Source organism: Acanthaster planci, linkage group LG14 (genome assembly GCF_054643075.1).
Source record: "Acanthaster planci isolate LZ-2023a linkage group LG14, COTS_SCS, whole genome shotgun sequence".
NCBI lineage: Eukaryota > Metazoa > Echinodermata > Asteroidea > Valvatida > Acanthasteridae > Acanthaster > Acanthaster planci.
This window is the reverse complement of record NC_141790.1, coordinates 9,059,281-9,079,182: the sequence shown is the minus strand read 5'-3', so window position 1 is coordinate 9,079,182 and position 19,902 is coordinate 9,059,281. Positions and strand designations below refer to the sequence as shown.

Below are 19,902 nucleotides of genomic sequence, written 5' to 3'. Positions count from 1 at the left end.
GCAGAAAACCAATGGGGAATTCTTAATACAGTGTGGGCATCAACCCCCCCCAATAAATGAATAGTGACATCTTACGATATGTCCAAGAAACTTCTGAATAATTTTCAACCGTAAACAGTTCTTTCAGATAACCAATAAATCATGCTCTTGGGTTCATAATATGGACACAGGCAGAGTATGGTAATGACAAGACATACAGATACCTTTATGCTGCATCATGTGCATTGCAAGTGCTCCCTCGCACTCGGATTGTACACCGATGCCATGACTTTTGTACACGTTCTGTTTGAAATTGGTGATGCCAATTTTACACCATTATTTTACACGTGCAAGACACAAAGTGTCCTTCACTGGATCTGATGTACATGTGTGCCACACCTACAATTCATGCAGTGTGCATATCAGCCCATGAAGTTTTACCAATAATGTTACCACGGCCCCCTCCATGTCACCCCCTGATGCTTCCCCATGCCTTCAATATCACCCCCTGATTCTCCCCAAGCCTTCCATGTTACCCCCGATGTCCCCCCCCGATGTCACCCCCTGATGCCAGCCAACGTCCTCAGTGTTACCACTGATGCTACATTTTTCCTCTCAATGTTACACCTGACACTAACCCCGCCCTCACCCACATCATGTCACCCCTCATGCTTCCCCTCTCCCAAAGGCCACCCGTCCCCTTCAGTGTTACCACTGACAGTATCTCCACCCCATATTCAACCCCGATGTACTCCACCACCCTCAATGTCATCCCTCGAGCTACCTTCCACCCCCCACTGCGCTTTCAACCCCTAACCCACTCCTGGTACTCTTACCTGGAACTCCAGGGGAGCCTCCTGGTACTGTGGGTAGGGCAGACTGGATGGCGTGGGTGGTGGTGTCAGCCGATGGCACTGTTGGTCGGACACCAGAGGCTGGAACGAGATAAACCAGAAGCACCGTCAGAGGAAGCTGTCCAGAAAACATCTTTGTTAATTAACCACTTCGTGCCGGGGCATTTTTCAACGTTGAGAATGCTGGGCCGGCATGACTATCATTTTTTCCGTTTTCAAAATCCTTCAACAATTCATCATTCCATTTAACAGTCGTTTATAGCCGCACGGAGTAATCTTTAGGCACTACTCTAAGTTGACAGGTGACCTTCATTGATGCCCGAATATTTCAGCCAGGCCAGCAGCCTTGTAAACAGAGCCCAGATTGTGCGGTGTTATACAACTGTCTTTTGTTCACGAACCTGGCTCAGTGCACTGCTGACCTCTTTTCAATAGGGGCCAGATTAGCATGCAGCGGTGCTGTGTGGCTCATCGCTGCGGTGGTGGAGAGCTTTTGTCCCCGGTGGTAATCCGCTTGCTCTAAATGCCTCAAACCCTGGTATACGGTTTCAAAATAACGCTGGATTATCACCACTTTTGAGAGTGAAAAATGCCGGTAATGCCCAGCAGCCTGGTCTTTTGTTCGGAGTACGGTCTTTTGTTACAGGGCCCTGTTTCCTTTGTCCGAGGTCGGAGACCCCGGCCACACATATAAACCATACGGCTCCGATTTCGGAGTCCCCGGCTGGTAGTGGTTAATAGAGCCGACCAAGACACATTGAAAGAGAACAGGGGCATTTGGCTATATGGCTACACTCCCTCCCGATCATCGGAATGAAGGTTCCAATCCAGTTGCTAGTTACATGTGACCGTGGACAAGTCACCCCACCCCTACTTGTCACTCTCCACCCACGAGTATAAATGCGCAGATTGCGACAATGTATGAATCGCAAAACAGAGCATTATTTTTGGGACCCCGTCGTGTTCTTTATCCACTCTGAGCAGGAACAAAAGAGGGCGTGTCTACACAGCAACGAGGGACCTTTGGTGGGAACTCAACACGTGCTTGCAGATGTTAATTTGGTGTAGGACACGCTGAGCATGCGCAAGCAATTCTTGTATGTATGCACAGTCATGACGTATGCACCAGGAGTGTCCTAGAGCCGGGTTGGAGACCTTTCCAACCAACCAGTTACTTTTTTGCCCGGTGACGGTGCACTTCAACTTGAGGTAGATCGTGGCATCGTCCTTGTACTGCATGCTTTGCAAATGATGAGCTATTCAAATATCAAATTTTGGATGACGAACACCTTACCGGTGCACAGCGATAAGGACGTAGCCCCTGTGACGCTGGTCGTCATGCCGTTGGGGCAAGGCTTACATCCCCGCTGGCCATGTTGCGCCTGGTAGGATCCCAGGGGGCACCGCTGGCAAGGCGTGACGCCCCAGTAGGAGATCTGGCCCGGGGGACACATATCTGGAAAAGTGGGGGAGGTGAAAATTAAACTGTATTCAAATTGCAACAATTCATTCGGCCTTGAACTGGTTGCCAGGCTTCACATCCCCAGTTGAATAGCCAGGCCATGCTCATCCAAAGCGAGGGGCCCTTTTTTTTAATCCCTTGCTTTGAACAACAGGGTCTTCCCTACCAACCATTGCTTTGTCCCAGGCCACTGTTCCCACTAGCTTGATCGACGGCTCCAGCAGGTGAGTGGGGCAATCTGCAATCACATGATTCAACATCATGTTGAATGTGCTCGAAGCTGCATTTGCTTTTGAGTTTGCTGCCTGGACACCAAAAACTGGATACGCCGCCAAGCTCCAGCCAGCTTTGACAGAAGTTGCCTGAGTACTGAAAGGAACTGAACACTAGCCACAGAGACTCCTCTATTAGGTGAGGGAGGGGAGAATGAAATCTGGACAGGCGTTTTCCAGAGGCCAGACTTGCCTGATTGGTAACAGGTCCTTCAGGGCCAACCAAAGAAGATTACCAGGAGGCCTAGACATTCATTGGCATTTCAGTTGTGGAGCCATACCTCTAAGTTCCACTGTGCTCCCTTACTTAATCCACGAATCGTGAAAATGAGAAAGACTGTGCGATAAAGAAACAACATTTTGAACACTGTTGCTGGCACGTACTCATGTTAAAGTGTGTTCATTTCTTGGAAAGTTTTTCAACTCTCTCTATGTGTAATCCGATGGTCACTGATCCGACCACCAGCAATCGTGGCTTAAACAGGCCCACCTTGGCAGTGTGCCGACTCGAACGCCCCCGTTCCGATGGTGGTTGTTCTCGGAGGGCAAAGCTTGCAACTCTGCTGTGCCTCTTCGTCCTGGTACGTTGCTTTGCCACATGGCACACAGGTGCCAGCACTCAGCTTGTAACGGGTGCCGACGGGGCAGTTGACTGCAATGACAGATTACAAAACAAAGAGGACAAGAATGGCGTTAGCATACGTGAGTACTCCAACGATACCCATGCCTATAAACTCAGGGTTTGAATCTGTGATTACAAAAAACCTGCCTCCATTGGGCAAAGCATTTGTGACCTATCACAACAAAATGAGCGTAAAGTCGCATTCCACTCTCTCCTGTTTTGAGGGGTCAAAGTCAACTATCAAAGTGGAGGTCAATTTGGAGGTTTGGTAATACATATATTTAACCTGTTTCCTATTTAATTCCAAATTTTTTAAGATTACATGATAAAAATGTCTTTTTTCAGCAATTTTGATGACAGCACCATTCAAGCCTGGTCAGAAATGTTGAAACAATGTCCGAAACGAAGACGAACATCTGCCAGAATAACGTCACATTGTCGCCTTATGCTTTTTACCTGGTAAGTGTGCCATACACATACCCCTGGGGAAGCCCTTGTTCTGCTGAATTTGAACATTTTTGAAAAGTCTGACTTTTCATTTTGTGGTAATGGGTCACATTTCTGTAGTTTTAACTTACCTTGACCTTTGACCTATAACGTCCCTAATCAATGGGCGTCTGAAAGACACCCAAACTCCCATACCAAGTCTGAAGTTGATATAAACGGCATTTCTCAAGTTATAGTATGAAATCTATTTCTGTTGTTTAAACTCTAATTACCTTGACCTTTGACCCATGGGATCCAATATCAACAGGTTTCTGGAGAACTCCCCAAAAGTGTTCCGTCTTTATCGAGTTCAGGTAGGAAACCCATTGTGTATCATTTCAAGTTAGTTGACATTTTCAACCATAACCATTGGACATTGACCTTTGAGCTATGGGGTCCAAAATCAATTGGCTTCTCAAAAAAAGGGTGGTGAAACTGGTGGCAGACGTACAGACGCACTGACACAAACACTCAGAGGGACAAGACAAAACAGTATGACCCTTCAGCTTCTCTAGCAGGATGCAAAAACGTCATATGCTGCGCGTTCACCAAACTCCCTTGCGTTTGCCCCGTCAGCAACAGGTTTCTTGGGTGGCGATTAAGGATGTTACGTATTCTTTGCATAGATTCCAATGCAAAGCTAATTTGGCACCTCAAAACACTCACAGTGAACTCTGTTGCAGACGAAATGACTTCATAATAATACTCTTGCAAATAGTTTCCAGAATGTCATAAATTTACATTTGCTAGTGAGCTGAGTATGAATCAATCAGTGACGGTGTAATGAGGGGCTTAACTTCCATTAGAGGGGGTGTGTACATGTATTTCGGCTATGAGTTCCATGTATGACATCATCATCATTGTTGAAAATGTAAAAAAATATCAAGGTTGATTCATATACTTGGTGTGAATTTGAATGTAAAGCTAAAAAGTTGGAGCTTCAAATTGAAGAAACGTTTTTGATACAAACACTTATTTGAAATTGTCTCAAATGAGGCGAAATATTGCCTAGATTTCGTAGATTAAAATTACCAGTTCTCAGGACAATGAGATCAATTTCTTACACCCTGCATGCCTCTGAGCCCGTTACGGTGAAAGGTGATTGCAAGGCATCTTACCACACACCATACCAGAGGCGACCGTGCCGTCACCACAAATCACTTTCACCTCTCCCATTTCAGACTGGTCTTTGTTGAGGACCGCCGTGCTGCCGTCCGGCAGGTCAAGGGTCACCTGGTCCTCCTGCCAAAGGTCACTGATGCTAGTGTTCAAGATGGACAGGATGGAGTCGATGTTGGCTGTCTCATTCCTGAAAGAACAGCAAGAAACAGTCTGCAAAGTGTTGCAGGATTGCTTATAAAACTACGGTGTAAAAAGACGCGTGTCTTCACGACTGTAAGGCCAGGTAAAAAAACTAATTACTTTCTCTTCCCTGTCCTGTTCTTTTTATTCGGCCTGCCTCTTTTTTGGAGGTTTCAACATACAAACTACATAGCTGTGCATGAACATCACAAATCTGGTGGACAAGACAAACGTCTTCTGACACAGAAATATTGTCCAGCAGTTGGGGGTTAGTACTGGTTCACAGCTCAACCAAATTATGCCCACGCCACAAATGTTCAACAGTTTCTCAAAACCTTTGTGCCCCAAACTATGGTAGAGCCGAGTCAGTCCGAAAAATATGGGTGATTCGCAATAATGCGCCACCACGAGTTTGCAACACGCCGGCCAATCATAACACGCAAAATCTGCTGACCCTTCCATTCGCACATTGTGATTGGCCAACGAGTTGCAAACTCTTGGTGGCGCACTATTGTAAAACGGCCGTATTGAATATCCAAATATTTGACCCTGGCATGATATCAAATCTTCAGCATGTCAAATTGCTAAAATCAGCACAACCCTACCAAAAACTCCATTTCGCTTGATGTCATAGGAAAAACACAAATGGTGTTTTCCCGTTGCAAACCATAGAACTGTATAAAATGATTAGACATGAAAAACCTGTCATTCCCCAAATGGAAAGACTTAATAAGCGCTGTCCTGAGAACAGACTTTTCAAATTCAAGTGCATATTTGTAGAACTCAGTGAGTTAAGTGGGAACACATTCCCTATGAACCCTATTAAATGCAACACACAAGTGCAAAATACAGGTGAACAAACAATGTGAAGCGCGCTTTCTCTCATCAGTGTGAATCATTGAAAAGCCCCAAATTCATCTGCAGGGCATTTGGGCTGTTTACAAGTGAAACAAAATGCAGATTTGGCTTTGTTAAAGCATTGTTTTAGAATACAAATGCAAATAGTTTTAGAATACATATGCAAATAGTTTTAGAGTACACATGCAAATAGTTTTAGGGTACACATGCAAATAGTTTTAGAATACATATGCAAATAGTTTTAGGGTACATATGCAAATAGTTTTAGGGTACATATGCAAATAGTTTTAGAGTACATATGCAAATAGTTTTAGAATACAAATGCAAATAGTTTTAGAATACATATGCAAATAGTTTTAGAATACAAATGCAAACAGTTCTAGAATACATATGCAAATAGTTTTAGAATACATATACAAATAGCTTTAGGGTACATATGCAAATAGTTTTAGGGTACATATGCAAATACAGATACAAATAGCTGTATATAAACCACTCAAAATTTGGAGTTTTTCATAGGTCTGTGATTATTGGATGTGCCCAGCAGGCTTCACTTTGCATATCACTTCAACACTCTAGTAATTTAACACAGCTGTATGAGGCCAACCTTTCAATAGCAAAGGTGGATGAAATGTCCATGCTTGACCCTGGACCGGGCTGGGCTTGTCTTCGCCGCCGTCTACTCTCCGCCGTGTCGCCGCAGGTCACCACGATATTCTCCAGTTTGCAGTGGTTTTCGCGGTCCCTTTGGCAGTACTGAGAAAAAAGAAATTCCAAATTTGTTGATTCTGCAACGCCTCCGTGTTGCCTGGAGAAGCTGAGAGAGATCAGGAGCATTTTTTTGACGCTAAAGGCCGGTTCACGCATGATGCAAAAGCGAGAAAATATGACAATCTTGCGATGGAAAAGTTGAATAAATTTCAACTCCAGCCAATTTTGTTGTGAACGCTTTGAGGTACTCTTCTCTTTCCTTTCGGCTGAACTATGAACTGGCCTTTATCTTTGCATTTCAAGGCTCCAAGGCATTCCGCCAGACACATGCGGACGATGCTTTTGTCAAGTTCTAATGCTCAGACACACCCCTTTGCCATATGGAAAGGCTGCAGTGTAATCAGTCGTGAGTATAATAAGCATAATTAGTCGCATGCTCTACGGAGAGTGTCTCCTAGCCGGTCACACGAGTTGTGGTATGGTACATGTGCAGGCATGTTGTCAATGACAATCAGCTCTTCGACAGAAAGTTTGGGGTGCAGAGGAGAAGGTTCCTTGCAGCTGAATATCTGAACGATTGGCACTTGTTTGAATGGTATTCAGGGGTCATAAGGGCTTCAGTAATGATCTTGTGATGGTGTCAGGGTATAATGATGATCTTGTGCTGGTCTTATGATGGACTTGTGATGGCTATGTGATGGAATCATGATATAATGATGATGGTTTGTGATGATCTTGTTCTGATCTTATGATGGACTTGTGATGGTCTCGAGTGTCTTGTGGGGTGACGTGATGGTCTTATGATGATCTTGTGATGGTACCAAGATACGACGATGGTCTTGAGACAACCTTAGGATGATCTTAGGATGGACTTATGATCATGAGGGGTCTCGTGACGGCCTCATGACAGCCTTGTGATAGTACCAGGGCATGATGATCTTGGAATGATGTGGTGATTGAGTTATGATGGTGTAATGATGGTCGAGAGGTCTTGCGGGGTTCTGTGATGGACTTTAGATGGCCTTGTAGGACACTGTGATGGTCTAAAGGGGTCTCCAAATACAACAATGGCTCGCACAGTACCATGAAGTGACTCCTCATGAAGAGCAGAATGAAGCTGTTCTGGATCTGTTGGGTCTGGTTTTGGCAGCTCCCCTGAAGGTGTTGGAAGCGGAAAGTGTATGTGCGTTCCCACCGCACTCTCATTCGTGAGGTTCCTGCGTTAATAAAATGCAGACATGTGAAAGATTACAATCTCATGCATATTTACAAATCAGCAAATCCCCCCCTTCATTGGTCAGGAATCCTACATGCTCCAGAAATTTCAGCATCTGACTCCAGGAACTTTGTTCCATGTACAGCTTTTAGGTCATACTAAAGCCCGCATCCAAATTGTGGCTAAAGCTGGGAATAATACATGTATGTGGGTCTAAGAAAGCCACTGACTAGCGGCTGTAGCAGTTTCCTAAAAAAACACAGTCCCACACAGCCATAGCTTGTTGATTCAGACATGGCCACAGTATGCTGCTTTTCATATCCCAATGAGCCATTTGCGAGTTAAATTTGAATAAAATCTGGTACACTGAGTTCTTTAAATTCTCGTGAACATAACAACTTGAATTCTCCATTCTAAAACCACTGTTGCTATACCTTGTGATGGGCAAGCTTTTGCTTAGTTACATAAGAGACGCCTTGCAACAATACACTGTTCTCAATGGATAAGAACGGCACAAAGGAACCAGTCTATTCTAGAGATGGTGGTTGCTATGCAAAAGCTTGCCCCGAATCATGAGGTATTAGCAACAGTGTCTTTACTCTGGGGAGTTCAAATTGTTACGTTTCTATGCAATCAGATAACACAGTGTACCAGATTTTATTCAAATTTAACTCGCAAGTGGCTCATTTCTTGAGCTGAGATTCCAGAGCTGAGCAAACCTGTTTGCTGATATCCTGTTTGTCTGCTAAGCATACATATTTCCTGTGTCAGCTGACTGAACTGAATTCTAAAGGCCAGTTCATAGGCTACAGGTGAATGCGACGCCAATTCGACGTCATGAAAAATTTGCAGTGAAATTTTGCTTCAGTTGAAATGTGTTGAACTTTTGTGACTTCGTAGCACGAATATTTGAATCTGACGTCACAAATTCGCATTTGTTTCATTTTCGCGCAAAGTATGAAACGGCCTCTACACTTAATAAATGCAAGTATATGAACTTGCGATTGGTTGGCGATTCTTATGATCTCGATTTTTTTTACACACTGGCCACCACCTTTTGTCCACAGCTAATCAACAGTAGTGGTTTTTGGTTGGATTAGAACCATTCTGTGTCTTGGTGGAGTTTTCTACACTTGTACATGTTATTAATGCGCAGCAATTGCCAGAAAAGCTTGAGCAAATGTCAGATTAAAGGCAAGTCCCACTGGTACTTTGGCACATGACCACGGGAGACATTTGACTTAGCGTACAACCGACAACTGACAGACAGGACTGACAAAATACTGAGTGACGTAACTCACCCCCTGGGAGGTGAGTTGGACGAGCAACAAAATGAACGAAGTGGGACACTCCAACTGCCGACGAGGACACAGCGTTATAAATATTCTTTCATCCCTAGGGCCATTGCTGCATGCAATTTGAAACATACGAGGGGAATAGACGAACTCTGTCAAGATGTGGGATTGATGATTTTTTAATAATAATGTATATTTTCTCTATATTTTAATTAGATTCAATGTTTTATTACGTTTATTTAATTATTTTAAAACAATAATATGTTTTAGAATGCTAATTTTTGTATGTTTTTAATGAGGCTTGTACGCAGAGAGGTAATTTCCTTTGGGATTAATAAAATAACTATGAACTATGAACATGCAGTCACTTAGGACAAAACAGAGTTCCAATCTCATACATGCGATTGATTTCTCAACGCGTAGAAAGGCAAGTCGGCTGCATCATCAGAGTCAACAGAAAGTAAGTTCCATCAGTTGGCATTTTGCACTGTGGTCATTCATCATGAATGATGGTCATTTCCTCGTCAACATCTCTCTCGATGGCTACATTTGGGTACTGGATCGTAGCGCAGCTGACCACACAGCAACTGCAAGCTTCGCTGCTCCCTGAAGTGATGGGTGATCTCATAAATGGTTGCCCTCACTTGATGTGAGTGGCTTTTGATGACATTGGCCAAGTTTTCCCAGCTGATGCTCTCCCAGACGTCTGTTCTGTTTAATGCAAAGCCTTTTATGTCTTGTTTGATCGTCTATGCTTTACTGTAGAGTCTTCGTCATTATCGCCATTACCACCATCATTTGACTCGGTAGCGTCTGATCTCAGTATAGGCTGTCTTCACCCAATACTGGCAAAGACTGCTATTCAGATCCTGTGGTAGTTAAATACTTGTATTTGTTGATCAGTCTTGTGTTTTGTGGATAAGTAAAGCATCTTCTGACATCATTTTCTCTTGTTTCCAAGACCTGGATAGTTCGTTGGTCTGACTGCTTCATCAGCTACACATGTACATGTACTTGGGGTGATACTGTTAAAATTAATATTTGATATAATGGCATTACCTGAATGTCAAAACCTCAAACTGACCATCGTCGTTGTCGTTGTTGGGTTCATTGGTGTAAACACCATTTGCGAGCCAGGTTGGCTGAGACACAGCTCGTCTTGCTACAAGTTTATAGATCGTAAGATGACGTGGGGGAATGCCAGCGCGTACTGCCAAGGGCTCAATGGGACGCTGTTGGTGATCGAGTCGGCGGACGAGAATGACTTCATCACTCAGGCATTCAGAAGCCTGTCTGTGAATTTTGCCTGGCTTGGCTGCAGTGATCAAGACGCAGACGGCGTGTGGATGTGTTACCCTGGGGGTGTAAAGAGAATGGCATACCAGAACTGGGGGAAAGAACAACCCAACAATTGGAGGGGCAGCCAGCATTGTGCTGCGGTACACATCAAATGTCACGATGGCACGTGGGACAACCACAGGTGCACCAGGAAGTTCCACACTGTCTGTGAGACAAACGACAGCAGAGGCCCTGCCATGTCCTGCTACATTCTGGGATTTGACGGCCGCCTTCTCGCTTAAACCTCGCTGAAGGCTTCAAACATTGGATTGACATCTGTCACCAGGTCAGTGGTTTCTGGTGGCCCTCCCTCATTTTGATACTAGCTGCCATGATCCCAAGACATCAATACAATCTCATCACCTGCAATGGGTGCTAGGTAAATTCTTCAATTATCTTTTTATCCGACTAATATTGAATGTTTCTTTACTGTATTTCATTTGGAAAATCGCTGGACTGACAACAGACTAAAATTTCATGAGAAGGCTCCATGAATGAAAAAGGAAAGTCATAGTGTCTCCCTTCAAGACAAATCAAAACATCTAAGCATCTCTAGAAATATTACAGAGTTTCTTGAAAGTAGAGAAATAATCTAATGACTAGATGGATAGAAAGTGAGGAGCCAACAATGTACATGAATATTGCTATGTGATGTCACAATGAAGGTGGTGAGTACATCATCAGTGAATGCTTCACCATCAAAATCAAAGCTAGTTGCTTGCACGATATACGAGCGGTGTTGTGTGAAGTCATAACAACTTTAGTAAACCAACTTCAGAAGAACTGTTCTCAAGAATGGAGCCACTGCAACTCTCCAGCAACCCACTACACCGTTTAATTAAAGGAAACTTTAATTGCTAACAGAAGCCTAATTTGAACACAGATGCAGCTGTTTTTGATTTATAAAACTTTGTTTTCATGAAACATTAAAAAATATTGGCTGGTGTGAGTCTTTCAGTGAAAAAATGTTGAATGATTGTCTATTAAATAATTTTCTCCAGTCTTAGCTTGCTGTCATCTCTATATCTATTTATTATCCATTGGGATACTAATGCTCCTCACACAAATGTTACTCAACCTGCCAGAGTTCTGAAACCCAATCACACTACAGGAAACGTTGAATTAACACGGTCGCTGAGGCTGTTTAACCACTTGCTGCCAGGGTACTCCGTTTCGAGCACCAAGGGTTTATATGCAGAGCTGGGGTGCCCGCAATCGGACAAAAGAGCTAGTCCGTGTAACGAAAGACAGTGCTTGGAACAAACGACCTGCTGCTGGGAATTGCCATCATTTTTTGGCTTGCATTTTTCGAAGGTAATCCGTCAATTTTTTTAACGGTATACCACTTTTTTGAGCAGAGCGTGCCCGTGAATTAGCACCGCGGACAAAAGTGCTCCAGGGCCCCATTGATGAGCGACACAGCACCGCTGCATGCTAATTCAGCTGCGTTTGAAAAAATGCTACTCGCATTCACTGGGAACTAAGGAAATTATGCAACACCTCACAATTCTGGGCTCTCTTTACAGAGTGGCAGCCGTGGCTGAAATACTCAGGAGTCAATGAAGGCTACCTGTCAGCTAAGAGTGGCCACCAAACAGTCATTCATGTGGGTGTAAACGTCCATTAAATGAAATGATGAATTTTTAAAGAATTTTGAAAACTGAAAATCTTGAAAATCTCCCGTAGGTGTGCACTGCATTTTTAAGAACACCTCACGGCAAGTGGTTAATAATGCCATGAACCAGATATCCGTTGAGCACAGTGTGTGATTGCGGAAGTTGATTTTCACGGTGGAAGGACAAAAGAACCACAATATGATACCTGTCAAAGTTGTTGTCCAGATGACTTAAAAGACGACCACAAGATTCCACAAGACAAGTACAGGGCCCCACATCTGCATTTAAATCACAAGTTATTGAATAAATAGCAACAAAAGCGTTCCTTCTGTCAGCGCACAACCTATTAATTGTAACTGGTGTGGCAAAGGTCTTGACGTCAACACTGCAAAGATGGGATCGGGGTGTTATTCATTTGTGCTGATATATGTTCACCCAACAGTGAATTCAGCGCCAATTACAGGATGAAGAGACAGTTTAGAAACAATAAAGAAACGTTCAGTTTAAGAGGTGGGAGGAACAAAACCCCGGATAAATATCACAGGGAAACCCACGGAATCAAGTGGGGACTGGAAACCCAATCCACATGCTGATCTTGGTGGGATTCGAACCCCAGTCGCAGAGGTGGAAGGCGAGGAAAAAGCCACTACCCCAACCTGACTTATTTGAACTTTTACTCCCAACGACAAGCTTTTGGGATCATTACTTGGTATATCCTTGATGTTAAGCATCTTCTGGATAGTTTTACTTCCTTATCATTTTACCATGGGGAGCAAAACTTCTCTCACGTACCACTATTTTTTTTCAAAAGTGAGGCATTTGTTCTTCTATGTATGTCCTACCTTATTTTATAAAAAGGAAGGCAAACTAATTATCACCAGAAGGTTCTCCCATATTTCATCACGGACCGGGTGAATTCCTTGATGAATTGGACATTTTCTAGGTGTGCGTTTTTTGTGAGCAATTATGGATGAAGAGTATATGAGTCTTATGGCTGATGGTTGTCTTAATTTGTTGCTTCGGGACACTGAGATATATCATATTTTTGCTACTGTCATTTCATCGCTTGATTGAACGCAATTCAGATATCATTTCATCGCTTGATTGAACGCAATTCAGATGCTCTGTGATAATGTACTTCCAAGGCAGTGGACAACTGTAGCATATTGCTCGGTGATTGTGATGGTCTCGATCTGATCATCTTCACCATCCAAGTGTGGCTGCTAAGCTATATGACAGCGATCTAATACAGACTGTTTCATTCAACGCTGTCCAGATCTGCTGTTCAGATCTTGTAGCAATTTGTTGCTTGCCTTGATTTTATCCAGTTTGCGCTATTTTGATGGTTGCAGCATCATTTTCTGGTATTGTTTTCTCTTGTTTCAAAGATCTGGATGAGACCTCGGTCTGATTGTCCTGTTCCTCTCATCCTGTGGCTCTTTTTTATCTAGAGGCGGTCACATCGGTACTTCAGCTGATGTTGTAAGAGAAAAAAAATGATGGCTTTACCTGAACCAAAGGGCCTCAAACCAGCCATCATCATTGCCTTGTTTATTTTCACTGGTGTTAATGCCATTTGCAAACCAGGTTGGCTGAAACATGGCTTGTCTTGCTACAAGGTTACAGATCATAAAATGACGTGGGAGGATGCCGGTGCATACTGCCAAGGGCTCAATGGGGCACTGTTGGTGATCGAGTCGGCGGACGAGAATAACTTCATCGCCGCGGCTTTCAGAGATCTTAAAGTGAAGTTTGTCTGGCTTGGCTGCAGTGATCAAGACACAGAGGGCGAGTGGGTGTGTTACCCTGAGGGTGTGAAAATAATGGCGTACGAGAAATGGGCAATAGGAGAACCCAACAATTGGAAGCAATGCCAGCATTGCGCTGTGGTAAACATCAAACATGGTGGCGGTGAGTGGGGGGACAAACCATGCACCATCAAGTACCGCACTATATGTGAGACAAACTATACCATGTCCTGCTACATTCTGGGTTTTGACGGCCGCCTTCACCCTTAAACCTCGACGAGGTCTCCAAGCTCTGAATGATTCCTCGGTCTGATTTCCCTGTTCCTGTCATCCTGTGGCCCTTTTTTTTTTATCTAGAGGCGGTCACATACATCCATGTACATGTACTTCAGCTGATTAAGAGACAAAATGAAAAAAAAGGATGGCTATCGCTGAATCAAAAGGCCTCAAACCAGCCGTCATCACTGCCTTATTTTCATCGGTGTCAATGCCATTGGTAAACCACATTGGCTGAAACATGGCTAATCTTGCCACAAGGCTACAGATCATTAGATGACGTGGGAGAATGCCAGTGTGTTTGGCCAAGGGCTCAATGGAACACTATTAGTGATTAAGTCAGCAGCTTCATTGCGGAGGCCTTCAGAAATCTTGAAGTGAACTTTGCCAAGCTTGGCTGCAGTGATCAAGATGCAGACGGCGCGTGGGTGCGTTACCCTGAGGGTGTACAGAGAAAGGCGTACGAGAACTGGGCGATAGGAGAACCGAATAATCGGAAGGGCAGGCGGCATTGTACTGCAGTAGACGTCAAACAACATGTCGGCACGAGGGACGACCACAGATGCACCAGGAAGCTCCACACTGTCCATCAAACAAACATCAGCAGAGGCCCTGCCATGTCCTGCTACATTCTGGGTCTTTGATGGCTGCTCGTAATCTGCTCCTGCGCCCCAACCAACCTTTCAGCTAAACAACATACCTATCACTTCATATGTAGACAGTCTGTCATGAATTGGCACAGTACAGTGATGACAAACTCACACTGACACTTCTGGCAATGACAGTGGACACTCGTGGTAGTTCTCCTCAGCGTTCAACTTCATTTCATTTGGAATAACTCTTATTACTCATCAATATCCTTTTTTTTCTCCACGATGTCAAAATACGATGACACCCTAGTTTTGGGCTTGGATTCTGCAGTGAATGGACCAAACTGAGAGCCAGGTACCAGCGCTTATGTTATTATCAAAGTGTGCATTGTATCAAAATGTTGATAAACCCGGGAGGATAAACATGTACTCAGTAAGACATGGGACGGAGGGGTATCCCCCCTACATGTCCTAGCCACACATTCTAGACTAGTGTTACTTAATTCCTTCCTAGATGTCTGAAAAGAATTCCTGAGATTCCAGTAGAACGACTAACACAAAGAAGGGGGGGTTATCTTGCTTCAGTGTAGAAGGAGGTAGAAATACTTTAGAATGGACCTTTTCCGTGAAATATGCAAATTAGACAGGCGCATGTAAGCAACTCCCACTGGCTGGAAAGCACAGCCATCCATAGTGGGTACTGTACGAGAGAGCTGCGCTGACCATAACCTGGCGCGTTGAAGGTCAATCTAAACTGTATTGCAGCCTTTGTCCGTTACGTCGGCAAGCTTTTCTCAAAACTGAGTGAAGCTTTCAGTGTCCTGAGGCTGGAAAGTATTAACAATTCCTCGTCTTTAAGTTTGGCACTCATGCCAAATTATGCTTATACAAAAGCAGCATATAGAGTTGAACGCTGCTATAACAAACACGACGGGGTCCACGCTAAATGTTCAGTACAGCGGTCACTGGGTACAGCAAAATTAACTGCCGAATGTTTTGTTGCCATACTGAGTAGCGCCCTCTCTTGTCTAACTGAAGTGCACCCTCTTGTGATACTATGATTCGCTGCATATAGAGGGATCCCAATACGATGCTTTTAGCGTCGATCTGCGCACTTCCATGAGGCTGTATGTGTCAGCTTCAATTCTTAACGCGATCAGACGATTGAAAGTAAGGAGTTAAGACACAAAATACATAAAGGTATGTTCAATTCAGACTTTTCAGGCTGCAAAGTTTTGTGGAAGAGTCTTTCAGGATGACTGGACACGTGAAATCAAAAGAAAAAACAATCGCAATCTACCGCGAACTAATGTACCTGCGATGGCTATGTATCTTGTGCAGTGGGCGTGGTTTAAACTGAAGTGGCGTCACACTTACGAACCAGATACTGCATGTACTGTGTCAACTCTGCGGGCGCGCGCGACAAAGTTCAACACAGAGAGCCTCGGTTTCGATGCAGATATGCGCAGTCGGCACTAATGTGAAATCCATCTCTACGTTTGAAGTTTCCAGAAATGTATCTGTTAATTATTTTTGTTTTTTTATGAAATCTTGAGTTACAAAAGTCGTGAAGCTACCACTCAGGATCAATCTCTGATGCATGCTGTGGCAAATCTCAGTTGATTTGCAACTACATAATGTTCTGTAGGTTTTGTGCACAACATATTGGGAGCCAAGGATGATGTTCGGTACAGCCGAATGCTCAGAATAGCAGTGTTCGGCATAGTGGTGTTCGGTATAGCCGTATTCCGTATAGCGGTGTTCGGTATAGCGTCATAGATTTAAGCAACTTTGCCAACCAGTGGTAGTAATGCGCCTGCTTTATTTGCATATTTCACGGGAAAGGTCCATTGGTATTACTACTTGTAATGTGACATGTGGCATGTATAGCGGTGGTTAAATACTGAAACAAATGGAGCCTTTGAATTTTTCTGTCCTATGAAATGACAAGAAAGTTGCTCGATTATTTGTACAAGTTATGGGTAGAAAATAATGGTGGTATGACAAATGTTGTCACAAACGTGGAAAATGACCCAATGTGTATGTCACTGTTACACTTGTCATAACAGTCACTTAACCCCTTGGTGTCAGGGTTTCCGGTACCAGACTCCTTGGGTTTATACACATAGCTGGGCTGCCCGAAATCGGACAAAAGAGCTTGGTAGTGCAACAAAAGACCGTACTCGGAACAAAAGACCCACTGCTGGGAATTATCATCATTTTTTAGCTGGCATTTATCGGAGGTAATCCGTCATTGTTTTGAAACAGTACACCACCTATTTGTGGAATTGAGCACCCACCCACCGCGGACAAAAGTGCTCCAGGGCCCCATTGATGAGCGACACGGCACCGCTGCATGCTAATTCAGCTGCGTTTGAAAAAATGCTACTCGCATTCACTGGGAACTAAGGAAATTATGCAACACCTCACAATTCTGGGCTCTCTTTACAGAGTGGCAGCCGTGGCTGAAATACTCAGGAGTCAATGAAGGCTACCTGTCAGCTAAGAGTGGCCACCAAACAGTCATTCATGTGGGTGTAAACGTCCATTAAATGAAATGATGAAATTTTAAAGAATTTTGAAAACTGAAAATCTTGAAAATCTCCCGTAGGTGTGCACTGCATTTTTAAGAACACCTCACGGCAAGTGGTTAATAATGCCATGAACCAGATATCCGTTGAGCACAGTGTGTGATTGCGGAAGTTGATTTTCACGGTGGAAGGACAAAAGAACCACGATATGATACCTGTCAAAGTTGTTGTCCAGATGACTTAAAAGACGACCACAAGATTCCACAAGACAAGTACAGGGCCCCACATCTGCATTTAAATCACAAGTTACTGAATAAATAGCAACAAAAGCGTTCCTTCTGTCAGCGCACAACCTATTAATTGTAACTGGTGTGGCAAAGGTCTTGACGTCAACACTGCAAAGATGGGATCGGGGTGTTATTCATTTGTGCTGATATATGTTCACCCAACAGTGAATTCAGCGCCAATTACAGGATGAAGAGACAGTTTAGAAACAATAAAGAAACGTTCAGTTTTAGAGGTAGGAGGAACAAAACCCCGGATAAATATCACAGGGAAACCCACGGAATCAAGTGGGGACTGGAAACCCAATCCACATGCTGATCTTGGTGGGATTCGAACCCCAGTCGCAGAGGTGGAAGGCGAGGAAAAAGCCACTACCCCAACCTGACTTATTTGAACTTTTACTCCCAACGACAAGCTTTTGGGATCATTACTTGGTATATCCTTGATGTTAAGCATCTTCTGGATAGTTTTACTTCCTTATCATTTTACCATGGGGAGCAAAACTTCTCTCACGTACCACTATTTTTTTTCAAAAGTGAGGCATTTGTTCTTCTATGTATGTCCTACCTTATTTTATAAAAAGGAAGGCAAACTAATTATCACCAGAAGGTTCTCCCATATTTCATCACGGACCGGGTGAATTCCTTGATGAATTGGACATTTTCTAGGTGTGCGTTTTTTGTGAGCAATTATGGATGAAGAGTATATGAGTCTTATGGCTGATGGTTGTCTTAATTTGTTGCTTCGGGACACTGAGATATATCATATTTTTGCTACTGTCATTTCATCGCTTGATTGAACGCAATTCAGATATCATTTCATCGCTTGATTGAACGCAATTCAGATGCTCTGTGATAATGTACTTCCAAGGCAGTGGACAACTGTAGCATATTGCTCGGTGATTGTGATGGTCTCGATCTGATCATCTTCACCATCCAAGTGTGGCTGCTAAGCTATATGACAGCGATCTAATACAGACTGTTTCATTCAACGCTGTCCAGATCTGCTGTTCAGATCTTGTAGCAATTTGTTGCTTGCCTTGATTTTATCCAGTTTGCGCTATTTTGATGGTTGCAGCATCATTTTCTGGTATTGTTTTCTCTTGTTTCAAAGATCTGGATGAGACCTCGGTCTGATTGTCCTGTTCCTCTCATCCTGTGGCTCTTTTTTATCTAGAGGCGGTCACATCGGTACTTCAGCTGATGTTGTAAGAGAAAAAAAATGATGGCTTTCCCTGAACCAAAGGGCCTCAAACCAGCCATCATCATTGCCTTGTTTATTTTCACTGGTGTTAATGCCATTTGCAAACCAGGTTGGCTGAAACATGGCTTGTCTTGCTACAAGGTTACAGATCATAAAATGACGTGGGAGGATGCCGGTGCATACTGCCAAGGGCTCAATGGGGCACTGTTGGTGATCGAGTCGGCGGACGAGAATAACTTCATCGCCGCGGCTTTCAGAGATCTTAAAGTGAAGTTTGTCTGGCTTGGCTGCAGTGATCAAGACACAGAGGGCGAGTGGGTGTGTTACCCTGAGGGTGTGAAAATAATGGCGTACGAGAAATGGGCAATAGGAGAACCCAACAATTGGAAGCAATGCCAGCATTGCGCTGTGGTAAACATCAAACATGGTGGCGGTGAGTGGGGGGACAAACCATGCACCATCAAGTACCGCACTATATGTGAGACAAACTATACCATGTCCTGCTACATTCTGGGTTTTGACGGCCGCCTTCACCCTTAAACCTCGACGAGGTCTCCAAGCTCTGAATGATTCCTCGGTCTGATTTCCCTGTTCCTGTCATCCTGTGGCCCTTTTTTTTTTATCTAGAGGCGGTCACATACATCCATGTACATGTACTTCAGCTGATTAAGAGACAAAAGGAAAAAAAAGGATGGCTATCGCTGAATCAAAAGGCCTCAAACCAGCCGTCATCACTGCCTTATTTTCATCGGTGTCAATGCCATTTGTAAACCACATTGGCTGAAACATGGCTAATCTTGCCACAAGGCTACAGATCATTAGATGACGTGGGAGAATGCCAGTGTGTTTGGCCAAGGGCTCAATGGAACACTATTAGTGATTAAGTCAGCAGCTTCATTGCGGAGGCCTTCAGAAATCTTGAAGTGAACTTTGCCAAGCTTGGCTGCAGTGATCAAGATGCAGACGGCGCGTGGGTGCGTTACCCTGAAGGTGTACAGAGAAAGGCGTACAAGAACTGGGCGATAGGAGAACAGAATAATCGGAAGGGCAGGCGGCATTGAACCGTAGTAGACGTCAAACAACATGTCAGCACGAGGGACGACCACAGATGCACCAGGAAGCTCCACACTGTCCATCAAACAAACATCAGCAGAGGCCCTGCCATGTCCTGCTACATTCTGGGTCTTTCATGGCTGCTCGTAATCTGCTCCTGTGCCCCAACCAACCTTTCAGCTAAACAACATACCTATCACTTCAT

The 19,902-nt window shown here is 44.0% G+C and overlaps 1 protein-coding gene across 1 annotated transcript in view; it reads right to left on the bottom strand.

The window, feature by feature from the left end:
- Positions 1 to 19,902, bottom strand: part of LOC110980748 (uncharacterized) — a 73,158-nt gene that overhangs the window by 15,834 nt on the left and 37,422 nt on the right. The window contains exons 26-31 of the mRNA XM_087145806.1: positions 7,630 to 7,763; positions 6,443 to 6,591; positions 4,794 to 4,984; positions 3,058 to 3,219; positions 2,128 to 2,289; positions 816 to 914 (exon numbers count right to left, since the gene is read on the bottom strand). Coding sequence (XP_087001932.1) covers positions 816 to 914; positions 2,128 to 2,289; positions 3,058 to 3,219; positions 4,794 to 4,984; positions 6,443 to 6,591; positions 7,630 to 7,763 — 897 coding nt within the window. The remainder of the gene's footprint in view (positions 1 to 815; positions 915 to 2,127; positions 2,290 to 3,057; positions 3,220 to 4,793; positions 4,985 to 6,442; positions 6,592 to 7,629; positions 7,764 to 19,902) is intronic.